The sequence below is a fragment of the Macaca nemestrina genome, chromosome 10 (assembly GCF_043159975.1).
Source record: "Macaca nemestrina isolate mMacNem1 chromosome 10, mMacNem.hap1, whole genome shotgun sequence".
In the NCBI taxonomy this organism is placed as follows: Eukaryota; Metazoa; Chordata; class Mammalia; order Primates; family Cercopithecidae; genus Macaca; species Macaca nemestrina.
The window spans coordinates 110,185,848-110,210,235 of record NC_092134.1 but is presented as its reverse complement, the minus strand read 5'-3'; the positions used below and the strand labels follow the sequence as shown (position 1 = coordinate 110,210,235).

The window sequence follows — 24,388 nt, the reverse complement described above, 5'->3', positions numbered from 1 at the left end:
AGTCAATCCTCCAGTGCCAGGGGTCATAACCAGTACCCTCACAGTTTTGGCAAGGGCCTGGCATATGCTTAGTACAATCCTTTGCCCAGTGTCTAGCTTTCTTGCATTTGAAGCAAGAACCCTTGCTGACATTATCCTTATGGCCCTTCTGGTTTCCTTTGGACATTCTTTGGGCATTCAGGGCATTGCCAATGATGGCTGCCATAATTTTGGCTTGCTATTTTTCTTTCTTTTTTTTTTTTCTTTTTTCTTTTTTTTTTTTTGAAACAGTTTTCATTTTTCTTGCCCAGGCTGGAGTACAATGGCACAATCTTGGCTCACCACAACCTCTGCCTCCCGGGTTCAAGCAATTCTCCTGCTTCAGCCTCCTGAGTGGCTGGGATTACAGGCGTGTGCCACCAGGCTCAGCTAATTTTGTATTTTCAGAAACAGGGTTACTCCATGTTGGTCAGGCTGGTCTCAAACTCCCAACCTCAGGTGATCCGCCCTCCTCGGAATCCCAAAGTGCTGGGGTTACAGGCGTGATCCAATGCGCCTGGCCTGCTTGCCGTTTTATTTTGCTCCCTTTTTCCTTCCTCCAGGTCACGACTGTTATACACCATAAAGGTGATATCAAGAAGCTGATTTTGACTAGTTTGTGGCCCCATCTGTAGTTTTTGGAGCTTATGTCTAATAGCTGGGGCAGATCGGCTAATGAAATGTTGTGCCATTCATATTTTGCCTTTGGGAGAGGAAGGGTCCAGATTAGTATATTTGTTAAAAGTTTCCTCCAGCCTGCCATGAAACATGGCTGAATTTTCCTCCTTTCCCTGTGTAACCTCCCTTACTTTATCATAATTTACTGCTTTAGTTATTCCCTTTCTCATTCCTCCAAGAAGAGCCTAAAGAAATTTAGCCCAGTTGTTCACTCCCGTGGGTGTGTTATAGTCCCAGTTAGGATCAGTAGTAGGGACTGTGTCTGGTCCTGGGTGATTGCCCTGAGAGTTTCGGGCAAATAAATCATTTGCTTCCTGGAGGGCAGCCTCAAGGATGCATTCCTTTTCAAAGGGGATGTAACAGCTTGCTAGAATGAATTGAATATCCTTCCATGAGAGATCAAAGGCTAAGGTCAAAGTCTGGAGCCCATCTACAAATTTCCTGGAATTCTCAGAATAGCTTCCTCGCTTTCCCTTACATTATTGTATATTAGTTATAGAGAAGGGGACCTGCACTAGGACTGGCCCCTCAGCTCCTGCTACTTCCTAAGGGGTAGCAGGGCTGGAGGGAGAGTTGAATGTGCTGTTCCCCTCTGAGTTTGAGGGGAACCCAGTAGGGTCCCCAGTGTTTGGGTTTTAGCCTCAGGAACACTTGGCAAGGGGCTATATGGGGGCAGTTGCTGTCCACTCTGAGATAGTTGGCCCTTGTAAAAGGGGGTCATCTACAATATCTAGTTCTGCCTTTGGACTTTCCTTTGGGGGAATTATTAGGTTTTGGTATAGGGCCATGAAGTCCTGTACATATGGGATTTCTGACCGTTTGCCCTGCCTTTTAAAAAATAGGTCTAATTGCAGGATGGTGTCATAATTAAGGTTACTATTGACCACCCATTGTTCTAGGCTGGGCAGCTCATAATGGGACCAAAGAGTATTGCAGAAACAAAAATTATATGTTTTCTCTTTAGATTGTCAGGGTCAAATTGATTTCAATGCTAGAGGATGCAGCCAAGTGGGGAATCAAGTGGAATCAATGGAGAATTGCCCAAAGTGGTCTGGAAAAGAGAAGAGAACTTTGAAAAGTCAAGGGCTCATTAGGTAACCCAAATTTTAGCCGGAGCATCCCACTGAAAAATTCTGGCCCCTGACTGGGGTTCCCAGGGGGCGTACCCCTTAAGGGCCCCATCTTAGTCTGTCAGACATCACTAAACTCACATGGGTGCTAGCACCACTTTGGAATGGTTCTCTCTACTACTGATGGCCCAACATGAGCTTTCCCTCTTGTCCTTGGATGAAGGCCTTGACTTTTTTTTTTTTTTTTTTGAGACGGAGTCTCACTCTGTCACCCAGGCTGGGGTGCAGTGGCCGGATCTCAGCTTACTACAAGCTCCACCTCCCGGGTTTACGCCATTCTCCTGCCTCAGCCTCCCGAGTAGCTGGGACTACAGGCACCCGCCACCTCGCCCGGCTAGTTTTTTTTGTATTTTTTTTAGTAGAGACGGGGTTTCACCGTGTTAGCCAGGATGGTCTCGATCTCCTGACCTCGTGATCCACCCGTCTCGGCCTCCCAAAGTGCTGGGATTACAGGCTTGAGCCACCGCGCCCGGCCTACTTCTATAATTAATTTGTAGTTCAACCTTTTGATTTTTTTCCTATCCCACTTAAAATAATTCTTTAATTCTCTACATTTAGGCAAGATTAAATTGTATATAAATCCCCTCTTATGAATCCACCCCCATAACTCACACAGACCATCTACAACATGTCCAAGCCCTCTGACTTGTCCTTAGCCAGTTGAGTAGGGAAGGAAAGAATTCAGCATAAGGAAAGAAGGTTTAAGTCACCTGAAACACGGAGAGTGGCCCTGGCCAGAAACATGCTGTTGCCTCCATGCTTAGGTACTGTCCACCAAGGATCCCAAGTTGGAAAGGAAGAGAGAAAGAGAAAGAGGAAAAAGAGAAAAATAAATCCCAAACTTTGGGCTTACCTCCTGGCTGGCTCACCAAAATGTGTTACCAGTTGAGGGTAGTTGTCCTGGTTCTTGGCATTTTAAACAAAGAATTGGACAAACACACAAAGCAAGACAGCGAAAGCAAGAGATTTAGTTTAAATGAAAGTACACTCCCCAGGGTTGGAGCGATCTCCAGCAAGTGGTACCGAGGTACAGAATTTTCTGGGGTTTAAATACTCTCCAGAGGTTTCCCATTGGTTCCATGCAAATGAAGTAGTGGCCAACAGTCAGTCTGATTGGATGTGAGAGAGGTCCAATCAGAAGTGCCTTCATTTTTCCTATTTTTTGAGAGGGAGTTTCGCTCTTGATGCCCAGGCTGGAGTGCAATGGCAAAATCTCGGCTCACCACAACGTCCACCTCCCAGGTTCAAGTGATTCTCCTGCCTCAGCCTCCTGAGTAGCTGGGATTACAGGAATGCACCACCACGCCCGGGTAATTTTGTATTTTTAGTAGAGACGGGGTTTCTCCATGTTGGTCAGGCTGATCTCGAACTCTCGACCTCAGGTGATCCACTCACTTCAGCCTCCCAAAGTGTTGGGATTACAGGTGTGAGACACTGCACCTGGCTGTACGTTCATTTTTCAACTGCCATTCAGAAAAAGGAGGGGTTGAAAAGGGAGTGGCCTCTGATATCCAGTCAGCAATTGGCCTTAGGTTCCCTGCCTCCAGACCCTATTTTTCTGCCTCAAATCTAGAGGCAGAAAAGTGGTGTTTTCATTCAAGAATGAGGGCTGAGCTGGGCACAGTGGCTTTTGCCTGTAGTCCCAGGTATGCAGGAGCCTGAGATGGAAGGTTTGCTGAGCCCAGGAGCTCAAGACCAGCCTAGGCAACATAGCAAGGCTCCATCTCTAAAAAATAAAAGAACAATAAGATCTGAATGGCTTGACCATGAGGTTAAGTGAAGCTGCTAAGATTAAGTCTTCAGTGGCTTTAGTTAACTTTGCAGCTGCAAGTACCCAAAGAAGGTAGGCATCTGCTACAGGGCCAAATGAGAAGATGTAAGAAGAAATGGATGTTTGATGTCCATCATACTGTTAACACCTCTAAAACTTCTCCTGATTTTTTATACACAAACAGAAAGTAGAGTTTATAACAATTAGGGAATTTAAGGGTAGTGAGTTTATTTGGGACAAGAACTCAGGTGTGTCGACTAGTTTTGATTATATAAAGTGGGAGCCAGTATAGACAAATTCAGAATCCAGTGTCTACAATATCATGAGTCCAAGAAATTCTCTAAATTATATTCTGGTAATTGGCCAGGTAAAATCATAAACAACTTCCTTTCTCTGAAGGTAAAGAGACTTTCTCTTTTGCATGATGATGTCATGATCAAGATAATTCACTTTAGTCTAATAAACTGGATTTATGGCCAGGCATAGTGGCTCACACCTGTAATCCCAGCACTTTGGGAGGCTGAGGCAGGTAGATCAGGAGGTCAGGAGTTCAAGACCAGCCTGGCCAAGATGGTGAAACCCCATCTCTGCTAAAAATACAAAAATTTAGTCAGGCGCGGCCACAGGTGACTGTAATCTCAGCTACTCGGGAGGCTGAGGCAGGAGAATCACTCGAGCCTGGGACGCGGAGATTGCAGTGAGCTGAAATTGTGCCACTGCACTCCAGCCTGGGCGACAGAGTGAGACTCCATCTCAAAAACAAAATAAAACTGGATTTATCCTTTGAGAAGTTATATCCCTAACTAATTCTTCAAGATTTGGTTGGGCACAGTGGCTCACACCTGTAATCCCTGCACTTTGGGTGAATGAGGCAGGACAGCTTGAGCCCAGGAGTTTGAGACCAGACTGGGCAACATGGCATAATCCTGTCTCTTAAAATATATTTATAAAAAATAAAAATTCTTCAAGATCTTCTATCTGGAGAGCATAAGAGAAGATCCATTAATTATATAAGAGTTTCATCATCTCTGAATTCTGTAAGGAGATGAACTCATGGATAGAGATTACAGTATCCATCCTATAAATTCTTTTTTCTTTTTTTGAGATGTAGTCTTGCTCTGTTGCCCAGGCTGGAGTGCAGTGGCATGATCTTGGCTCACTGTAACCTCCGCCTCCCGGGTTCGAGTGATTCTTCTGCCTCAGCCTCCTGAGTAGCTGAGACTACAGGCGCATGCCACCGCACCCGGCTAATTTTTGTTTTTTTTTTTTTTTTTTTTTGGAGACGGAGTCTCGCTCTGTCGCCCAGACTGGAGTGCAGTGGCCGGATCTCAGCTTACTGCAAGCTCCGCCTCCCAGGTTTACGCCATTCTCCTGCCTCAGCCTCCCGAGTAGCTGGGACTACAGGCGCCCGCCACCTCGCCCGCCTAGTTTTTTTGTATTTTTTTTTAGTAGAGACAGGGTTTCACTGTGTTAGCCAGGATGGTCTTGATCTCCTGACCTCGTGATCTGCCCATCTCGGCCTCCCAAAGTGCTGGGATTACAGGCTTGAGCCACCGCGCCCGGCCAATTTTTGTATTTTTAATAGAGATGGGGTTTCACCATATTGGCCAGGCTAGTCTTGAACTCCCGACCTCATGATCTGCCCATCTTGGCCTCTCAAAGTACTGGGATTACAGGCGTGAGCCACTGCACCTGGCCTCCATCCTATAAATTCTTAAAATAATCCTAAATTCTTCAATGAATTTTCCTCTTTATGTAGGAGGATTTAAAAGTTTCTTAACTAGATTATGCAAACCTGAACTTGACTAAGGTTTAAAACAATAAAGTTAGCTAAGTTGGTCATCATCATCACTTAGGTGTAAAGCATCACAAAGGGATATTGTCCATTGAAAGGGGGGTGTTTAGGAAGAAGCAATGGAGGAAAGCGAAGAGGACCTAAGGAAGACACAGCAGGAAGGGAATGAGTAGAAGAAAGGTGTTACGGGAAGTAAGGGACCCTGAACGGAGGGACCTGCTGAAGCCGTGGCAGAGGAACATAAATTATGAAGATTTCATCTTAATATGGACATTTATCAGTTCTCAAGTAATACTTTTATAATTTCTTATGCCTGTCTTTACTTTAATCTCTTAATCCTGTTATCTTTGTAAGCTGCGAATGTACATCACCTCAGGACCACTGTGATAATTGTGTTAGCTGTACAAATTGATAGTAAAACATGTGTGTTTGAACAATATGAAATCAGTGCACCTTAAAAAACAACAGAATAATAGCGATTTTTATGGAACAAGGGAAGACAACCATAAGGTCTGACTGCCTATGGGGTCGGGCAAAAATATTTTTCTTCTTGCAGAGGGCCTATAAACAGACGTGCAAGTAGGAAATATACTGCTAAATTCTTTTCCTAGCAAGGAATATTAATATTAATACCCTGGGAAAAGAATGTGTCCCTGGGGGGAGGTCTATGAACAGCCGCTCTGGGAATGTCTGTCTTATACAGTTGAGATAAGGACTGAGATAAGCCCTGGTCTCCTGTAGAACCCTCAGGTTTACTAGGGTTGGGAAAACTCAGCCCTGGTAAATTTGTGGTTAGATTGGTTCTCTACTCTCGAACCCTGTTTTCTGTTGTTTTGTTTATCGCTCTTGGCTTTCGGCTCGGAGGAGGCCAAGGTGCAACTTTCTTCGGTCATCCCAAATCCGGGTTCATCCGACACCAGCTGCCTCTACCATGCTGCCGAAGTTCAACCCCAATGAGATCAAAGTATACCTGAGGTGCACTGGAGGTGAAGTCGGTGCCACTTCTATGCTGGCCCCCAAGATCGGCCCCCTGGGTCTCTCTCCAAAAAAGGCTGGTGATGACATTGCCAAGGCAACAGGTGATCGGAAGGTCCTGAGGATTACAGTGAAACTGAGCATTCAGAACAGACAGGCCCAGATTGAGGTGGTGCCTTCTGCCTCTGCCCTGACCATCAAAGCCCTCAAGGAATCACCAAGAGACAGAAAGAAACAGAAAAACATTAAACACAGTGGGAATATCACTTTAGATGAGATCATCAACATTGCTCAACAGATGCAGCACCTATCCTTAGCCAGAGAACTCTCTGGAACCATTAAAGAGATCCTGGGGACTGCCCAGTCTGTGGGCTGTAATGTTGATGGCCGCCACCCTCATGACATGATAGATGACATCAACAGTGGTGCTGTGGAATGCCCAGCCAGTTAAGCACAAAGGAAAATATTTCAATAAAGGATCATTTGACAACTAGAAAAAAAAAAAAGATGTTTATCAAGACAATACGTACACCGCTGAACATAGACCCTTATCAGTGGTTCTGCTTTTGCCCTTTGCCCTGCGATCTTTGTTGGACCCTAATCAGTGGTTCTGCTTTTGCCCTTTGCCCTGTTCCCTCAGAAGCATGTGATCTTTGTTAGACTCTTATCAGTGGTTCTGCTTTTCACTCTTTGAAGCATGTGATCTTTGTACCTACTCTCTGTTCTTACACCCCCTCCCCTTTTGAAACCCTTAATAAAAACGTGCTGGTCTGAGACTCAGGCAGCCATCACAGTCCTACCAATAAGTGATGTCACCCCGGTGGCCCAGCTATAAAATTCCTCTCTTTGTACTGTCTCTCTTTATTTCTCAGCCAGACGACACTTATGGAAAATAGAAAGAACCTACATTGAAATATTGGAGGCAGGTTCCCCCAATAGAAAGGCAGGAGGAAGTTGAGGGCCAGGGGTCTAGGATGTAAGTTAATCCCAGGTTAGGCAAGAGACAGAGAAGAGATTTCAAGGTTGGCTTTTAGGTTCTCTACATTTTTATTGGCCTTTTCTAATAAGTCCTTAATAGAAGCTATTTTAGAATTTTCCTTTGGGTGGGCTCTTCCTGGTCATTTAAAAACACTATTGAATATCTGGAAACTTTTAACCAGTGATTGTAAGGTGCCAAAAATGGATTAGCTTATTCACATCCAAAGTTCACCAGAACAGCCACTAAAGTTCTAGAATGTCCTTAGTAAGATTCTGCCACAGCATCCACTGTTTAATTCTATTTGCCCCACGATATTGAGCTCATATTGAAATAAAAAGAACAAAGAATAAATAAATATACAGGCCCCCAAAATCTCTTGGAACTATGAGCCCAGGTCATCTGTGAGAACCTTGAGTAGTAAAAACAAATCACATCCAGAGGTTTATATCAAGGACAACAAAGATAACAAAGGCTTAAGTGGGGCTGGGCATGGTGGCCCACACCTGTAATCCCAGCACTTTGGGAGGGCAGATCACCTGAGGCCAGGAGTTCGAGACCAGCCTGACCAATATGGTGAGACCCTGTCTCTACTAAAAATGCAAAAATTAGCCAGGCGTGGTTGCCCAGACCTGTAGTCCCAGCTACTCAGGATACTGAGGCAGGAGAACAGCTTGAACCCAGGAGGCGGAGGCGGAGGCGGAGGCGGAGGCTCCAGTGAGCTGAGACTGTGCCAGTGCACTCCAGCCTGGGCAACAGAGTGAGACTCTGTCTCAAAAAAAAAAAAAAAAAAAATGGCTTAAGTGGGCGAGGCACAGTAGCTCACACCTGTAATCACAGCACTTCTAGAGGCTGAGGTGGGTGGATCACTTCAGCCCAGGAGTTCAAGACCAATCTGGGTAACATGGTAAAACCATATCTCTAAAAAAAAATACAAAAATTAGCCAGGCGTGCTAGCACACACCTGTGGTCCCAGCTACCCTGGAGGGTGAGGTGGGAGGATCTCTTGGGCCTGGGAGATTGAGGCTGCAGTGAGCCGTAATTTTACCACTGCACTCCAGCCTGGCAACAGAGTGAGACCTCACCTGAATTAAAAACAAACAAACAAACAAACAAACAAACAAGGCTGAGGTGATGATTCTGAAACTAGGCCTCATAAAACTTAGAAACTAGGCCTCATATAGAAAAAAATTAACACCAGGTGGCTCTGGATAGGGTCCCACCCTGCCTCGATAAGGACCCACCCTGATAGGGTCCCACCCTGCCAATTCCGGGAAACAACCTCATGGGGTCCCACCCTGCCAATTCCGGGGGTCCCACCCTGCCTCGAAGTTCCCGGAATCAACAACTCCAGGAAAAAAACCTCATAAGGTCCTGCTCTAACCAATTAGCATAAGACACCTTGCTCAGGCCATAGCTAGACCCAATCATTTTGCGCCTTAAGCTTTGTTTGAATTTCGCACCATAAGCTGTGTTTGAACTTGTGTTTGCCTATATAAACAGCCTGTAACAAGCAGTCGGGGTCCCAGGGCCAACTTAGAGCTTGGGACCCTAGCGCGCTAGTAATAAATAACTCTCTGCTGTGAATCTCGTGTCGGTGATCCTTCGCGGCGACCCCTGCCCAGGAGGGAATCGACAGTCCGGTTCCAACATTTGGTGCGTTGGCCGGGAAGTGGGGTCGTCCGAGGACCCCCGACCCATCCGGCAGAGACCCATCTGGCCCGGGCCACGGACTGCTGACTGAACGGACCTACCAGGTACTTTCGTTTTCTTCTGTCTGTCTTGCCGGCTAACTCTGAACTCTGGAGAGTACTCCTTCTGAATTAAGTGGGGAAGGGGGACAGACGTGTCCGGCACCTTCCCACTTACGCCCCGGGGGACGCCCTGGCGGTAGTCTGGGAGAAGGCTGACGACTCAGCCAGCCTCCTCAAATCTGTAGGCAGGTCGCCCCTGCCGTCTGAATATTTTGTGATCTTGTGGCGCCACTCTCTGGCCGCGCGGCTTCTCCTTACTTGTCTGGTCTTTATTTTTGTTACTTTCGTTTTGTCCTTGTTATATGTGGACGAAATGGGACAGACGTTGACGACTCCTTTGTCTCTAACCCTGACTCACTTCCCTGACGTCCGGGCTCGAGCCCACCACCTCTCTGTAGAAGTCCGTAAGGGACGATGGAAAACATTCTGCTCGTCCGAAGGGCCAACCCTCCATGGGGAGTGGCCCCGGGACGGAACATTTAACCTCTCAATTATCTTGCAGGTTAAAGCAAAAGTGATGGATCCTGGGCCACTCGGACACCAGGACCAGGTGGCCTACATAATTATTTGGGAGGATCTGGTCCGAAATCCTCCCTCTTGGGTGAAACCCTTCCTCCATTCCCCTTCCCCATCCCAATCTACCCTCCTTGCCTTAGAAGCCCCAAAGAATCGGAATCCGGACCCGCCTAAGCCAGTCCTCCCAGATGAACCCCAGAGGGATATCCTCCTTCTTGACCCCCTGCCTCCTCCACCTCAGAACCCCCTTCTGGGACCTCCACCTTACGCTTCACCCTTGCCCCCTGTCTTGTCCCCAGCTCTTTCCTCTACCGCCTCGGCCCCTACCCTTTCTCCAACTTCTCCCTTGGCCCCTACCCTTTCTCCAACTTCTCCCTCGGCCCCTCCCTCCACCCCGTCTCCTTCTCCAGCCCCGCCCAAGCTCACCCCTCGGCCGCCGCCGCCAACACCTCCACGTCTCCGCTTGCGGCGGACTGAGGACCCAGATGGCCCTTCCACTTGGCAATCCTCCCTTTTTCCCCTCCGTACTGTCAATCGCACGGTCCAGTACTGGCCCTTCTCTGCCTCTGACCTCTACAACTGGAAAACCCATAACCCTTCCTTTTCCCAAGACCCCCAGGCCCTAACCTCATTGATAGAATCCATTCTCCTCACTCACCAGCCCACTTGGGATGATTGCCAGCAACTCTTGCAGGTCCTCCTAACCACTGAAGAAAAGCAGCGAGTCCTCCTGGAGGCCCGGAAAAATGTGCCAGGACCAGGAGGCCTCCCAACCCAACTTCCCAATGAAATAGACGAGGGATTTCCCCTCATCCGCCCAGACTGGGACTATGAAACGGCACCAGGTAGGGAGAGTCTCCGAATCTATCGCCAGGCTCTGTTGGCGGGTCTCAAAGGGGCAGGAAAGCGCCCCACAAATTTGGCCAAGGTAAGGACCATAACTCAGGAAAGGGACGAAAGCCCAGCAGCCTTCATGGAAAGGCTTCTGGAAGGGTTCCGAATGTATACCCCATTCGATCCAGAGGCCCTAGAACATAAGGCTACCGTAGCTATGGCATTCATAGACCAAGCTGCATTAGATATCAAAGGAAAACTCCAAAGGCTAGATGGAATCCAAACATGGATTACAGGAATTGGTTAGGGAGGCAGAAAAAGTGTATAATAAGAGAGAAACCCCTGAGGAAAAGGAAGCCAGGTTAGCGAAGGAACAGATGGAGCGAGAGGATCATAGGGACCGAGTGAGGGATAAGCATTTAACAAAAATCCTGGCGGCAGTTGTGAGAGAGAAAGGACCAGGGAGAGAGGGAGAGAAGCGGAGGCGGCCAACAGTGGAAAAAGACCAGTGTGCCTACTGCAAAGAACGGGGACATTGGATCAAAGATTGCCCCAAGCGTCCTAAAGACCAAAAGAAACCTGCCGCTGTCCTCACCCTAGGTGAAGATAGCGAATAGGGGTGTCAAGGCTCTGGAGCCCCCCCCGAGCCCCGGCTAACTCTCTCTGTAGGGGGGCATCCCACCACCTTCTTGGTGGACACAGGGGCCCAACATTCAGTTTTGACAAAGGCAGACGGGCCCCTATCTTCCCGCACATCCTGGGTCCAGGGGGCAACAGGGGGAAAATTGTACAAGTGGACTAACCACCGGACAGTTAATCTTGGACAAGGAATGGTGACACATTCCTTCTTGGTGGTACCTGAATGCCCCTACCCCCTCCTAGGGCGAGATCTTCTGACCAAGCTCGGAGCCCAAATCCACTTCTCCGAGACTGGGGCCCAAGTATTAGATCGGGACGGTCAGCCCATCCAAATTTTAACTGTGTCTCTGCAAGATGAGCATCGGCTTTTCGACGCTCCGGTCATCACTAGCCTCCCCGATGTTTGGTTGCAAGACTTTCCCCAAGCTTGGGCGGAAACGGGAGGACTCGGGCTAGCTAAGTATCAAGCCCCAATCATAATTTATTTAAAGCCCATGGCGGTGCCCGTGTCTATCAAGCAATATCCCATGAGCCGAGAGGCTCATATAGGAATTCGGCAGCACATTAACAAATTTCTAGAACTCGGAGTGTTGCGACCTTGTCGCTCGCCCTGGAACACTCCTCTTCTGCCAGTAAAAAAGCCTGGTACTCAGGATTACAGGCCTGTCCAAGACTTGAGAGAAATTAACAAAAGAACCATGGACATCCATCCCACGGTCCCCAATCCTTACAACTTACTCAGCACCTTAAAACCAGGCTATAACTGGTATACAGTATTAGATTTAAAAGATGCTTTCTTCTGTTTACCTCTGGCCCCCCAAAGCCAAGAACTCTTTTCCTTTGAGTGGAAAGATTCTGAGAAAGGAATTTCGGGCCAATTGACCTGGACCCGGCTTCCCCAAGGATTCAAGAACTCTCCCACTCTCTTCGATGAGGCTCTTCATTGAGACCTGACCGACTTCCGGACCCAAAATCCAGAAGTGACTCTACTCCAGTATGTGGATGACCTCCTCTTGGCTGCTCCTACAAAGGAAATCTGTATACAAGGTACCAGGCATCTACTCCAGGCACTAGGTGAAAAAGGATACCGGGCATCCGCCAAGAAGGCACAGCTCTGTCAGACCAAGGTAACATATCTGGGGTATATCCTGAGTGAAGGGAAAAGGTGGCTCACCCCTGGGCGCATAAAGACAGTGGCTCGCCTTCCACCACCACGAAATCCCAGGGAGGTACGTGAATTCTTGGGAACTGCTGGGTTCTGTCGCTTGTGGATACCCGGTTTTGCTGAACTGGCCGCCCCCCTTTATGCACTCACCAAGGAGAGCACCCCTTTCACCTGGCAGACAGAGCATCAATTGGCTTTTGAGGCACTAAAACAAGCACTCTTGTCTGCCCCGGCCCTTGGGTTACCGGACACCTCAAAGCCCTTTACCCTCTTCCTGGACGAGAGGCAAGGGATTGCCAAAGGGGTCTTGACCCAAAAATTAGGGCCTTGGAAAAGACCGGTAGCATACCTGTCTAAAAAGCTGGACCCTGTGGCGGCCGGCTGGCCCCCGTGTCTTCGTATCATGGCAGCCACCGCTATACTGGTCAAAGACTCTGCTAAGTTAACCCTTGGGCAGCCACTGACTGTTATTACCCCACATGCTCTAGAGGCCATAGTGCGGCAGCCCCCGGACCGGTGGATAACCAACGCACGCCTAACCCACTACCAGGCCCTCCTACTGGACACGGACCGCGTCCAGTTTGGCCCTCCGGTGACCCTAAACCCTGCTACGCTGCTGCCGGTACCAGAAGACCAACCAAGTCCACACGATTGTCGGCAAGTACTGGCTGAGACCCATGGAACACGGGAAGACCTTAAAGACCAAGAACTCCCAGACACGGATCACACCTGGTACACAGACGGCAGCAGTTACCTTGACTCAGGTACCCGGAGGGCGGGAGCGGCGGTAGTAGATGGCCACAACACCATTTGGGCACAATCACTACCTCCTGGCACGTCTGCACAGAAGGCTGAGTTAATAGCACTAACCAAGGCCCTAGAGCTGTCCAAGGGAAAGAAAGCTAACATTTATACTGATAGCCGGTATGCCTTTGCAACGGCTCATACTCATGGAAGTATCTATGAAAGAAGAGGTCTCCTAACCTCAGAAGGAAAGGAAATCAAGAACAAAGCTGAAATAATTGCCTTATTAAAAGCCCTTTTTCTTCCTCAAGAAGTGGCTATAATTCACTGCCCCGGGCATCAGAAAGGACAGGATCCAGTTGCAGTAGGAAACAGACAGGCTGACCAAGTGGCCAGGCAAGCCGCCATGGCGGAAGTACTGACCCTAGCCACAGAACCTGAGGAAACCAGCCACATAACTATTGAACATACTTATACCCCAGAAGACCAGGAAGAAGCAAAAGCCATAGGGGCTATAAAAAACAAAGACACTAAAAACTGGGAAAAAGGAGGAAAAATAGTCCTTCCCCAAAAGGAGGCCCTGGCAATGATCCAGCAAATGCATGCCTGGACACACTTGAGTAATCGAAAGCTAAAATTACTGATTGAAAAAACTGACTTTCTAATCCCAAAGGCAAGTACCCTCGTAGAACAAGTGACATCTGCCTGTAAGGTCTGTCAGCAGGTAAACGCTGGGGCCACCCGAGTGCCAGAAGGGAAACGAACTCGTGGTAACCGCCCAGGAGTCTATTGGGAAATAGACTTCACTGAAGTAAAACCTCACTATGCTGGATATAAGTACTTACTGGTGTTTGTAGATACCTTTTCAGGATGGGTAGAAGCCTACCCCACCCGGCAAGAAACGGCACACATAGTAGCCAAGAAAATTTTGGAAGAAATCTTTCCTAGATTCGGACTTCCCAAGGTAATTAGGTCAGATAACGGGCCGGCCTTCGTTTCTCAGGTAAGTCAGGGGCTCGCCAGGATATTGGGGATTAATTGGAAATTACATTGTGCCTATAGACCCCAGAGCTCAGGACAGGTAGAAAGAATGAATAGAACAATAAAAGAGACCCTTACTAAATTGACCTTAGAGACTGGTTTAAAAGATTGGAGACGCCTCCTATCCTTAGCTCTGTTAAGGGCCCGAAATACGCCTAACCGTTTTGGGCTCACTCCATATGAAATCCTCTACGGAGGACCTCCCCCTTTGTCAACCTTGCTTAATTCCTTCTCCCCCTCCGATCCTAAGACTGATCTACAGGCCTGGCTAAAAGGACTCCAAGCAGTACAGGCCCAAATCTGGGCCCCCTTGGCAGAACTGTACCAACCAGGACATCCACAGACCAGTCACCCCTTCCAGGTGGGAAACTCTGTCTACGTTAGACGGCATCGCACTCAAGGACTAGAGCCTCGGTGGAAAGGACCCTACATTGTTCTCCTGACCACGCCCACAGCCATAAAGGTTGACGGAATCTCCACTTGGATCCACGCATCCCACGCCAAGGCTGCTCCAGAGACGCCCGGACCAACACCACCTAAGACATGGAGACTCCGACGCTCCGAGGACCCGCTCAAGATAAGACTCTCTCGTATCTAGCCCCTTGCTTATTACTAGCCCTCCTTCCCTGCGTCGCTGGCAGTAATAACCCCCACCGGCCATATAACCTGACCTGGCAGGTAATTGATTTTAGTACTCATGAGGTCTTAGATAAAACCTCAAAAATTGCTCCTATGGGGACTTGGTTCCCTGACCTCTATTTCAACCTAGACAAAATAGCAAAGATAGATGACATGGAAGGGGGAGAATGGAGAAAACAGGCTAGAAGGGTGTCCGTAAGCCGGAACGGGTTCTATGCCTGTCCCGGATTCAGGACAGGAGAAATGAGAAAAACTTGTGGAGAAATAGATGCCCTGTTTTGCGCTAGTTGGTCCTGTATAACTACTAATGATGGAGAATGGAAATGGGCCACGAAACCCTGGTACATAACCATGTCCTTTGTCCAGCGCTGCACCAGAACCCGATATTCAAAAACTTGCAATCTAGTCCGCATCAAGTTTGAAGATGCAGCAAAATCTGATAACCGTTGGATATCCAGGTTAATATAGGGCCTATATTTATACCAAAAGCCACTGTATGGAATCCCTATCCAAATCAAATTAATAGTCAACCCTATCACAGCCCCTGTCGCAGTAGGACCAAACCAAGTTTTATCAGAAACAAGGAAGCCCCTGGTTCCTGCACCAAGAGAGCCCCAACCAAGAGCTCCTAAAAGCACTTCCCCGCCTTTAATCTCCACCTCCTCTAAATACACACCCTCAGCCCAAAACGTCACCCGCGGGCCCCTTGACCTGGGAATAGGTGACAGGCTCCTAAATCTCATAAAGGGCTCCTATTTCGCTTTAAACCAGACAAAGCCAGAATTTACCTCCTCTTGCTGGCTATGTCTGGCAACAGGCCCCCCTTACTATGAAGGCATTGCCTCCACTAATAATTTCACTAATTCCGCCAATCCTACTGGATGCGCATGGGAACAACAAAGAAAACTAACCCTGGCTGAAGTTTCTGGGTCGGGAACCTGCATAGGCCAAGTGCCCCCTAGTCATCAGCATCTTTGTAATGTAACCTTGACAGTACCCAGCTCCAATCACTATTTGGTCCCCTCCGAGACGGACTGGTGGGCTTGCAACACTGGGCTCACCCCCTGTGTATCCACAGCCGTTTTTAGCAGTGGCACCCACTATTGCGTGTTGGTACAAGTTGTTCCCCGAGTATACTATCACTCTGGAGACTCCTTTGATCTCCGGTATGAGCAAAAAACTCATACTAGACCAAAGAGAGAACCTATCTCCCTCACCCTCGCCGTCATGTTAGGAATTGGGGTAGCGGCTGGAGTTGGGACCGGGACAGCAGCCCTAGTGCATGGTAACCATCATCTGCAACAATTTAGAGTAGCCATAGATGAAGACCTTAGAGCCATAGAACAATCTATCACAAAACTTGAAGAGTCCTTGACTTCTCTGTCTGAAGTTGTATTACAAAACCGACGAGGACTAGAAATTGTCTTTCTGAAAGAGGGCGGGCTCTGTGCAGCCCTGAAAGAGCAATGTTGTTTTTATGCAGATCATTCAGGAGTAGTTAAAGATTCTATGGCAAAACTAAGAGAAAGATTAGACAAGAGAAAAAAAGAGAATCTCAGCAAAATTGGTTTGAAAATTGGTACAACCAATCCCCTTGGCTTAGCACCCTAATCTCCACCATCTTAGGACCCCTCATCCTGCTCACGCTCATCCTGACTTTCGGGCCATGCATACTCAACCGCTTACTCACCCTTATTAGAAATAGATTAAACATAGTACATGCTATGGTTCTGACCCAACAATACCAGACCCTCAGGACTGAAGAAGAGGCTCAAGATTGAGCCTCTGACACAAAAAGAGGAGGGAATGAAACTAGGCCTCATAAAACTTAGAAACTAGGCCTCATATAGAAAAAAATTAACACCAGGTGGCTCTGGATAGGGTCCCACCCTGCCTCGATAGGGACCCACCCTGATAGGGTCCCACCCTGCCAATTCCGGGAAACAACCTCATGGGGTCCCACCCTGCCAATTCCGGGGGTCCCACCCTGCCTCGAAGTTCCCGGAATCAACAACTCCAGGAAAAAAACCTCATAAGGTCCTGCTCTAACCAATTAGCATAAGACACCTTGCTCAGGCCATAGCTAGACCCAATCATTTTGCGCCTTAAGCTTTGTTTGAATTTCGCGCCATAAGCTGTGTTTGAACTTGTGTTTGCCTATATAAACAGCCTGTAACAAGCAGTCGGGGTCCCAGGGCCAACTTAGAGCTTGGGACCCTAGCACGCTAGTAATAAATAACTCTCTGCTGTGAATCTCGTGTCGGTGATCCTTCGCGGCGACCCCTGCCCAGGAGGGAATCGACAGTTCGGTTCCAACAATTCAAACTTGAGAGACGGCTGGAAGCAGGGCTCATTCAGCTGAGCAGTCCCTGTGACTTGTAAAGGAGAAATAAAAACATCTTAGGACCCCCAAACTTGTTATGCAAAGGGAAAGTTATGCCTAGAGACTGGGTCATGCAGCACTGCTATCCTTTTCCCAAATAGACAGCTATTACTTTACGACCTGGTATCAAAGCATCACACATTACCCAGACCCTCACAGAAAGGCAGAAGGCCTCATACATCTCCAGATGATGGCCCTCATAATTTTTCCCAAGTAAACTCTTCGCTGGCCTCAAAATCTTTCAACATGTACATCCTCCCATAAAATAAGAACATGTCCATTGTAACTTTAGGTGTACCATCTAAGTCTAGCTCCTAAAACTAAAGTTTGCTAGAGTCACACTGATGATGTCAATTACAAGCTTATCTTCCCAGGTGCAGAACAAATCATTCCTCCACCTACCCTGAGACGTTTGCATAATTGATTCTTCCTCTACTCCCTTTTTCTCTGAATATTCACCTTATCTTGTATAAAATGTAGATTTACGGAGCTCTAATTAATTAATAGTCCCACAAAAGTATAACCATTTGCCTCACCACCCTACCCCCTCCTTCCCACATGCCTTCTCCCCTTTAAAGAAATGCATAAATACTGTATTAGTCTGTTTTCACACTGCTATAAAGAACTGCCCGAGACTGGGTAATTTATAAAGAGAAGAGATTTAATTGACTCACAGTTCCACATGGCTGGGGAGGCCTCAGGAAACTTACAATCACAGCAGAAGAAGGGGAAGCAAGGCACCTTCTTCACAAGGTGGCAGGAAGACATGCTGAGCAAGGGGGGAAGAGTGCCTTATAAAACCATCAAATCTCAAGATAACTCACTCAATATCACGAGAACAGCATGGGGGAACCACTCCCATAATCCAATTCCCTCCACCTGGTCTCTCTCTTGATACATGGGGATTATAGGGATTATAATTCAAGATGAGATTTGGGTGGGGAAACAGAGCCTTACCACAGCTTACACATTTGATTTTTTAAAAATATTTGATAACTTTCATTTTGAATTAATTTCCTTTGTAATCTCATATATTTTATTTTATGCATTCAAAAGATTATTCTGGTCGGGATGGTGGCTCACGCCTATAATCCTAGCACTTTAGGAGACCGAGACAGGCAGATCACTTGAGGTCAGGAGTTTCTGACCAGCCTGGCCAACATGGTGAAACCCTGCCTCTAACGAGCCGGGCACGGTGGCCCATGCCTGTAATCCCAGCTACTCGGGGAGGCTGAGGCACGAGAATTGCTTGAACCTGGGAGGCAGGGGTTGTAGTGAGCTGAGATTGTGCCACTGCACTCCAGCCTGGGTGACAGAGCAAGACTCCTTCTCAAAAAAAAAAAAAAAAAAAAAAAGATTATTCTAAGAAGGTGTCCATGGGCTCTACCAAACTACCAAAGAGGCTTATGGTCAAAAAAACAGAGACGAGTTCCAGCCTTCAGGAGTTATCTTTTTTTTTTTTTTCCACGGTTGAAATTAAGTTACTGCCATTTCCACATTCCAATCCAAGTAAATGTAAGAAGTTTCACAGTAAGCCATTCCTTTAGACAGAAGTTGCATATAACATTTCTTTTTATATGTCACTGTGAGAACTGAAACCTGAAAACATCTAGCTGCAAGAGAGACTTAGGGGAATGTAACCTCTACTTACATTCCATGAGACTACATACAAAGTGACTTTGTACCCAACTAACTTTTACTAACAGGAAGGGGAAACAAACAAAGAAGGGGAGGCCTGGCACAGTGGCTCACACCTGTAATCCCAGAACTTTGGGAGGCTGAGGCAAGCGGATCACTTGAGGTCAGGAATTCTAGACCTGCCTGAACAACATGGTGAAACCCCATCTCTACTAAAAATACAAAAATTAGCCAGGTGTAGTGCTGCAGTCCTGTAATCCCTGCTACTTGGGAGGCTGAGGCAGGACAATCGCTTGAAGCTGGGAGGCGGAGGTTGGAGTGAGCCAAGATCATGCCACTGCATTCCAGCCTGGATGAAAGAGTGAGGCTCCATCTCAAATATAAAAGAAGAAGAAGGGGAAACAGATTATAGTGAGCAATCAAGAAAAGAAAAAGAACTAATGACCTCATTTACAACTTAGGCGTTTTTTTTGCAAACCAACATAATTTTTACTATAGATATATTAAAGATGTCATTAAAACATGTTCTAAAACATATTTTATAAGTTTAAGAGTTAACAAGCCTTGGCCGGTTGCAGTGGCTCACACCTGTAACCCCAGCACTTTGGGAGGCCAAGATGGGCCAAGTCAGGCGGATCACAAGGTCAGCAGTTCAAGACAAGCCTGGCCAAGATGGTGAAATCCCATCTCTACTAAAAATACAAAAAAATTAGCTGGGCCTGGTGGCAGGTGCCTGTAATCTCAGCTACTTGGGAGGCTGAGGCAGAGAACTGCTTAACCTGGGAGGTGGATGTTGCAATAAGTTGAGATTTTACCACTGCACTCCAGTCTGGGCGACACAGCAAGAAGGTGGAATTGAACCACCACCCTCTGAAATGCCCCCTTGACAAAAGATACAAGGTAGTGGCGGGTGGTTGGGGTGGTGGTGGAGGTGGAGGTAGTAGTAGAAGAGGCTGTGGGGGTGAAAGTGGAAGAGGTGGCTGGGGTGGAGGAGGATGGGGAAATGGTGGGGGAGAGGGAGAAGGGTAGTGAGGAGGAGGTGGGGTGGAAGTGGTAGAGGAGGTTTCCAAGGCAGAGGAGATGATGGCGGAAGGGGAGATTATGGTGGAAAAGATTATGGAGATCCATATAGAGGAGGTGGTGATGGTGGTGGATACCGCAGATATTGAAGACTACAAAAATTAAAAACCCAAATCAACAAACCTCAAGGGCAAAGGAATAGTCTGCCCTCTTATATCACAAGCACTAACTAACCACCTCTGCCCTTTCTCATTCCTTAATCATTCAGACAAGATTTCCTTGTTTACTTCCTCCTATAAAATCCCTAAGTGTATTTCCTTTTCTTTGAAAAGATTCCTCTGCATTAATGAATGTTGTCCTTACTGCAATAGCGTGAGAAAAAAAAGTCTCCTTATGCAGCTTAGCAATTTTCCAGGCTTGGTATCAGTGACTCCATCTCAGGCTACTGACTCCAGGCTGAGCTGCTGCTAAACTTTGAGGGCCACAAAGGAACTGTGAAAAATATTTCCTTCACAAACAACTATTATAAATAAAGCTTCGGCACTGCAAAAGAAATAGCACTCGAATATAAAATATTCTTAATTCTCAGCAAGGCAATGTACATTTTTTTTTCTTTTTTGAGACGGAGTCTTGCTCTGTCATCCAGGTTGGAGTGCAGTGGCGCAATCCCGGCTCACTGCAAGCTCTGCCTCCCGAGTTCACTCCATTCTCCTACCTCAGCCTCCTGAGTAGCTGGGACCACAAGCACCCGCCACCACGCCCAGCTAATTTTTTGTATTTTTTAGTAGAGACGGGGTTTCACCGTGTTAGCCAGGATGGTCTCGATCTCCTGACCTCATGATCCGCCCGCCTCGGCCTCCCAAAGTGCTGGGATTACAGGCGTGAGCCACTGTGCCCAGCGGCAATGTACTTCTATAGAAGGGTGTGCCTTCACAGATGGAGCAATGGTGAGCGCACACCTGGGCAAGGGAGGTGAAAGGGTTCTTATTCCTGACGCACGTGGCCCCTGCCGCTCTGTCGTTCCCCTGTTGGCTAGGGCTAGACTGCGCAAGCTAAACTAATTCTGATGGGCTAATTTAAAGAGAGTGATGGGGTGAGTGGTTTGGCAAGAAAAATGGTTAAGGCAGCGCAGGAAATCGGAATGAGTCAGGGTGGGGCATGTAATCAGAATGAGTCAAGGTGCAGCAGGTGACTGAAATGAGTCAGGGTGGAGCAGGTGATCGAAAAAGGTTGCTTTACGAGGAAGTTTAAAAGTAGAAGGCAAAGAACTGAACATACTGACATATTGATTCTTTGAACAGAAATTTAGAATTCATATCTAACACAACCATTTTCTCAACACACAACCCAAGAAAGCTGGTCTCAATATTATTATTATTGTTTTTCTGCAACAGGCTCTTACTTTGTCATCCAGGCTAGCGTTCAATGGCTCAATCTTGACTCATTGCAACCTCTGCCTCCCAAGCTCAAGTGATTCCCTCATCTCAGCCTCCCAAGTAGCTGAGACTACAGGCTCATGCCACCACTCCTGGCTAATTTTGTTTGTTTTTTGTATATTTTTTGTAGAGATGAGGTTCACCATGTTGGCCAGGCTGGTCTCAAACTCCTGGACTCAAGTGATCCACCCCAAAGTGCTGGGATTACAGGCATAAGCCATCACGCCCAATCCCCAATCTTTGTTTGTTTGTTTGTTTTGTTTCATGAGACAGACTCTCTCTGTGGCCCACACTGGAGTGCAATTGAAAGAAACCAGGCACATTCCTCCATATATCTCCCAACTCCCTGAGCCCAGCACAAACACATTCCTCCATATATCTCCCAACTCCCTGAGCCCAGCACAAACACATTCCTCCATATATCTCCCAACTCCCTGAGCCCAGCACAAACACATTCCTCCATGTATCTCCCAACTCCCTCAGCCCAGCACAAACACATTCCTCCATATGTCTCTCAACTTTAGAAAAACAACACCTGGGAAATCTCCGATAAGGACACTGCGGGAATCAATAAAAAATGCTAAATGTATAGTGTTAACCAATTATAGTGCTGTAACCAAAAGAATTCCCTTGTTCCTCTGTAACTTTACATATCCTGTTTACATCAGGCTATAAAAAGGCAAGCACTCGCATTGTTCGGGGCCCTCTTGTATGCTGTGGAATGGAGGGACCAAGTTCGAACTTGCAGTAAAAGATCCTTGCCGCTTGGCTTTGACTCTGGACTCTGGTGGTCTTCTTTGGGGAACAAACGGTCTGGGCATAACATCATGGCCACTGCAACCTCTGCTTCATAGGTTTAAGCAATTCTCCCGCCTCAGCCTCCGGAGTAGCTGAGAATTACAGGCGCCCACCACTACACCTGGCTAATTTTTGTATTTTTAGTAGAGACAGGGTTTCACTATGTTGGCCAGGTTGGACTCAAACTCCTGGTTTCAAGTGATTCACCCGCTTCAGCCTCCCAAATTGTCAGGCCTCTGAGACCTAGCTAAGCCATCATATCCCCTGTGACCTGCAGTATACATCCAGATGGCCTGAAGCAACTGAAGATCCACAAAAGTGAAAATAGCCTTAACTGATGACATTCCACCATTGTGATTTGTTTCTGCCCCACCCTAACTGATCAAAGTACTTTGTAATCTTCCCCACCCTTAAGAAGGTTCTTTGTAATTCTCCCCATCCTTGAGAATGTACTTTGTGAGATCCACCCGCTGCCCGCAAAGCATTGCTCCCAACTTCACCGCCTATCTCAAAAAGTATAAGAACTAAAGATAATCCCACCACCCTTTGCTGACTGTTTTCTAACTCCGCCCGCCTGCATCCAGGTGAAATAAACAGCCTTGTTGCTCACACAAAGCCTGTTTGGTGGTCTCTTCACACGGAGGCACGGGATACAAAGTGCTGGGATTACAGGCCTGAGCCACGGCGCCTGGCCACCCCCAATCTTTAAGAATATTCTGGGCCGGGCGCGGTGGCTCAAGCCTGTAATCCCAGCACTTTGGGAGGCCGAGACGGGCGGATCACGAGGTCAGGAGATCGAGACTATCCTGGCTAATATGGTGAAACCCCGTCTCTACTAAAAAAAAATACCAAAAAACTAGCCGGGCGAGGTGGCGGGCACCTGTCCCAGCTACTGGGGAGGCTGAGGCAGGAGAATGGCTTAAACCCGGGAGGCGGAGCTTGCAGTGAGCTGAGATCCGGCCACTGCACTCCAGCCTGGGTGACAGAGTGAAACTCCCTCTCAAAAAAAAAAAAAAAAAAAAAAAGAATATTCTGGCCAGGCACGGTGGCTCACACCTGTAATCCCAGCACTTTGGAAGGCTGAGGCGGGCGGATCACCAGGTCAGGGATGAGACCATCCTGGCTAACACGGTGAAACCCCGTCTCTACTAAAATACAAAAATTTAGCTGGCCGTGGTGGTGGGCTACTGTAGTCCCAGCTACTGGGGAGGCTGAGGCAGGAGAATGGCGTCAACCCGGGAGGCGGAGCTTGCAGTGAGCCGAGACCGTGCCACTGCACTCCAGCCTGAGCGACAGAGCGAGACTCTGTCACACACACACACACAAAATATTCTGTATATAGTTTTTTTTGTTTTGTTTCTGACAGACGCAAATGCACCCTTCTACTAATGATTAAAGACTTCTTCGTTTAATCCACCAATGAAATAATCTGACAATTTATGTAACAAATAAATTCCTATAAACATAAGCTCCCTTGCTCCTCTCCAGTGGCACAATCTCTGATTTGCTATCCTGGTTGCAACCTTCATTACTAAGTAAACGCTTATGTAAACCTTAATAATGAGATTCGAGCAATATGATTAAATATTGGTTTGAGTGCAAATTTTGAGGATGGCGACCTGATAGGCCACAGACTCCAAAAGATGGGGGTCAGTGCTTCGAAAGCGAGAAGTCTGAGGGTCGTTTATACAGGCAGGGTCTGGGAAGCTTAACAGGATGTCAACATTTTCCATAGAAGGTTAACGTATAGCAATTTAATTGGTTCTAGGCAGTGTTTCTTTTTGGGAAGGGTCTATTTAACATTCCACATTAAGGATGTAATAGTCAAGGGGTCATTTATCTTATTCAAGGCGTATTTTATCTCAGATGCCATCTGGTCTGAGCTGGGAACAAGAAAATAAGGGAGTTAATCTATAACAAAAGGTTGGCAATTAAGAGGTCGTGCTTCATGATCTGGTCTCCAAAGTCAACTTTCCTCAGGGACTTTCAGAAGCCCCAAATAGATTATCCACTGTCTTTCACACTTATTTGCCTCTAAGCTGTTGATTTTCTTTTTTTTAAGGGTTAACAGTCTCTTGGGTGCACTCTGACTCCCATGCGCTTTATAGAAAAAATTGGTCCTGAGGCCAGCAACAACAGTGGGTCTCAGGAACTTGTTAGAAATGCACATTTTCAGCCCCCACCCCAAACCTACTGAATCAGTAGTTTTGCTGGCGGTTCTCAATCTCTCTTTAACATGCCCTCTGGGTGCTGCGGATGCCGGTTAAAGGTAGAAGATCGCTGCGGGAGATTTCCGCGTCGGGCAGATGAAAGCGCTCTGCAAGCCCTGGTGCGATCCGCTGGCCGGTTCCGCGGCTTCTCGGGTGGCACTAGGACCGCGGCGGCGCGGCCCTCGTAGACACCGCCTCGGGCGTGAGGCGGAGCCTAGCTGTTCCTGG

General features: G+C 47.4%; 1 protein-coding gene and 1 long non-coding RNA gene across 2 annotated transcripts; one reads left to right on the top strand and one right to left on the bottom strand.

Annotated features, from left to right (window-relative positions):
- Positions 1 to 220: 220 nt before the first annotated feature.
- Positions 221 to 24,264, bottom strand: LOC139356817 (uncharacterized). The gene is made up of 2 exons (XR_011609246.1): positions 24,145 to 24,264; positions 221 to 2,732 (listed from the first exon to the last, which is right to left on the bottom strand). It is a non-coding gene; the product is annotated as an uncharacterized lncRNA (long non-coding RNA).
- On the top strand, positions 6,309 to 6,850 carry LOC105484275 (large ribosomal subunit protein uL11-like). Its single transcript, XM_071071919.1, has one exon. The coding sequence runs from the start codon at positions 6,324 to 6,326 to the stop codon at positions 6,816 to 6,818; it is 495 nt and encodes a 164-aa protein (XP_070928020.1). The 5' UTR covers positions 6,309 to 6,323; the 3' UTR covers positions 6,819 to 6,850.
- Positions 24,265 to 24,388: the final 124 nt, after the last annotated feature.

Coding starts and splice junctions, on each gene's coding strand:
- LOC105484275 (XM_071071919.1), top strand. CDS start 6,324: ATGCTGCCGAAGTTCAACCCCAATGAGATCAAAGTATACCTGAGGTGC.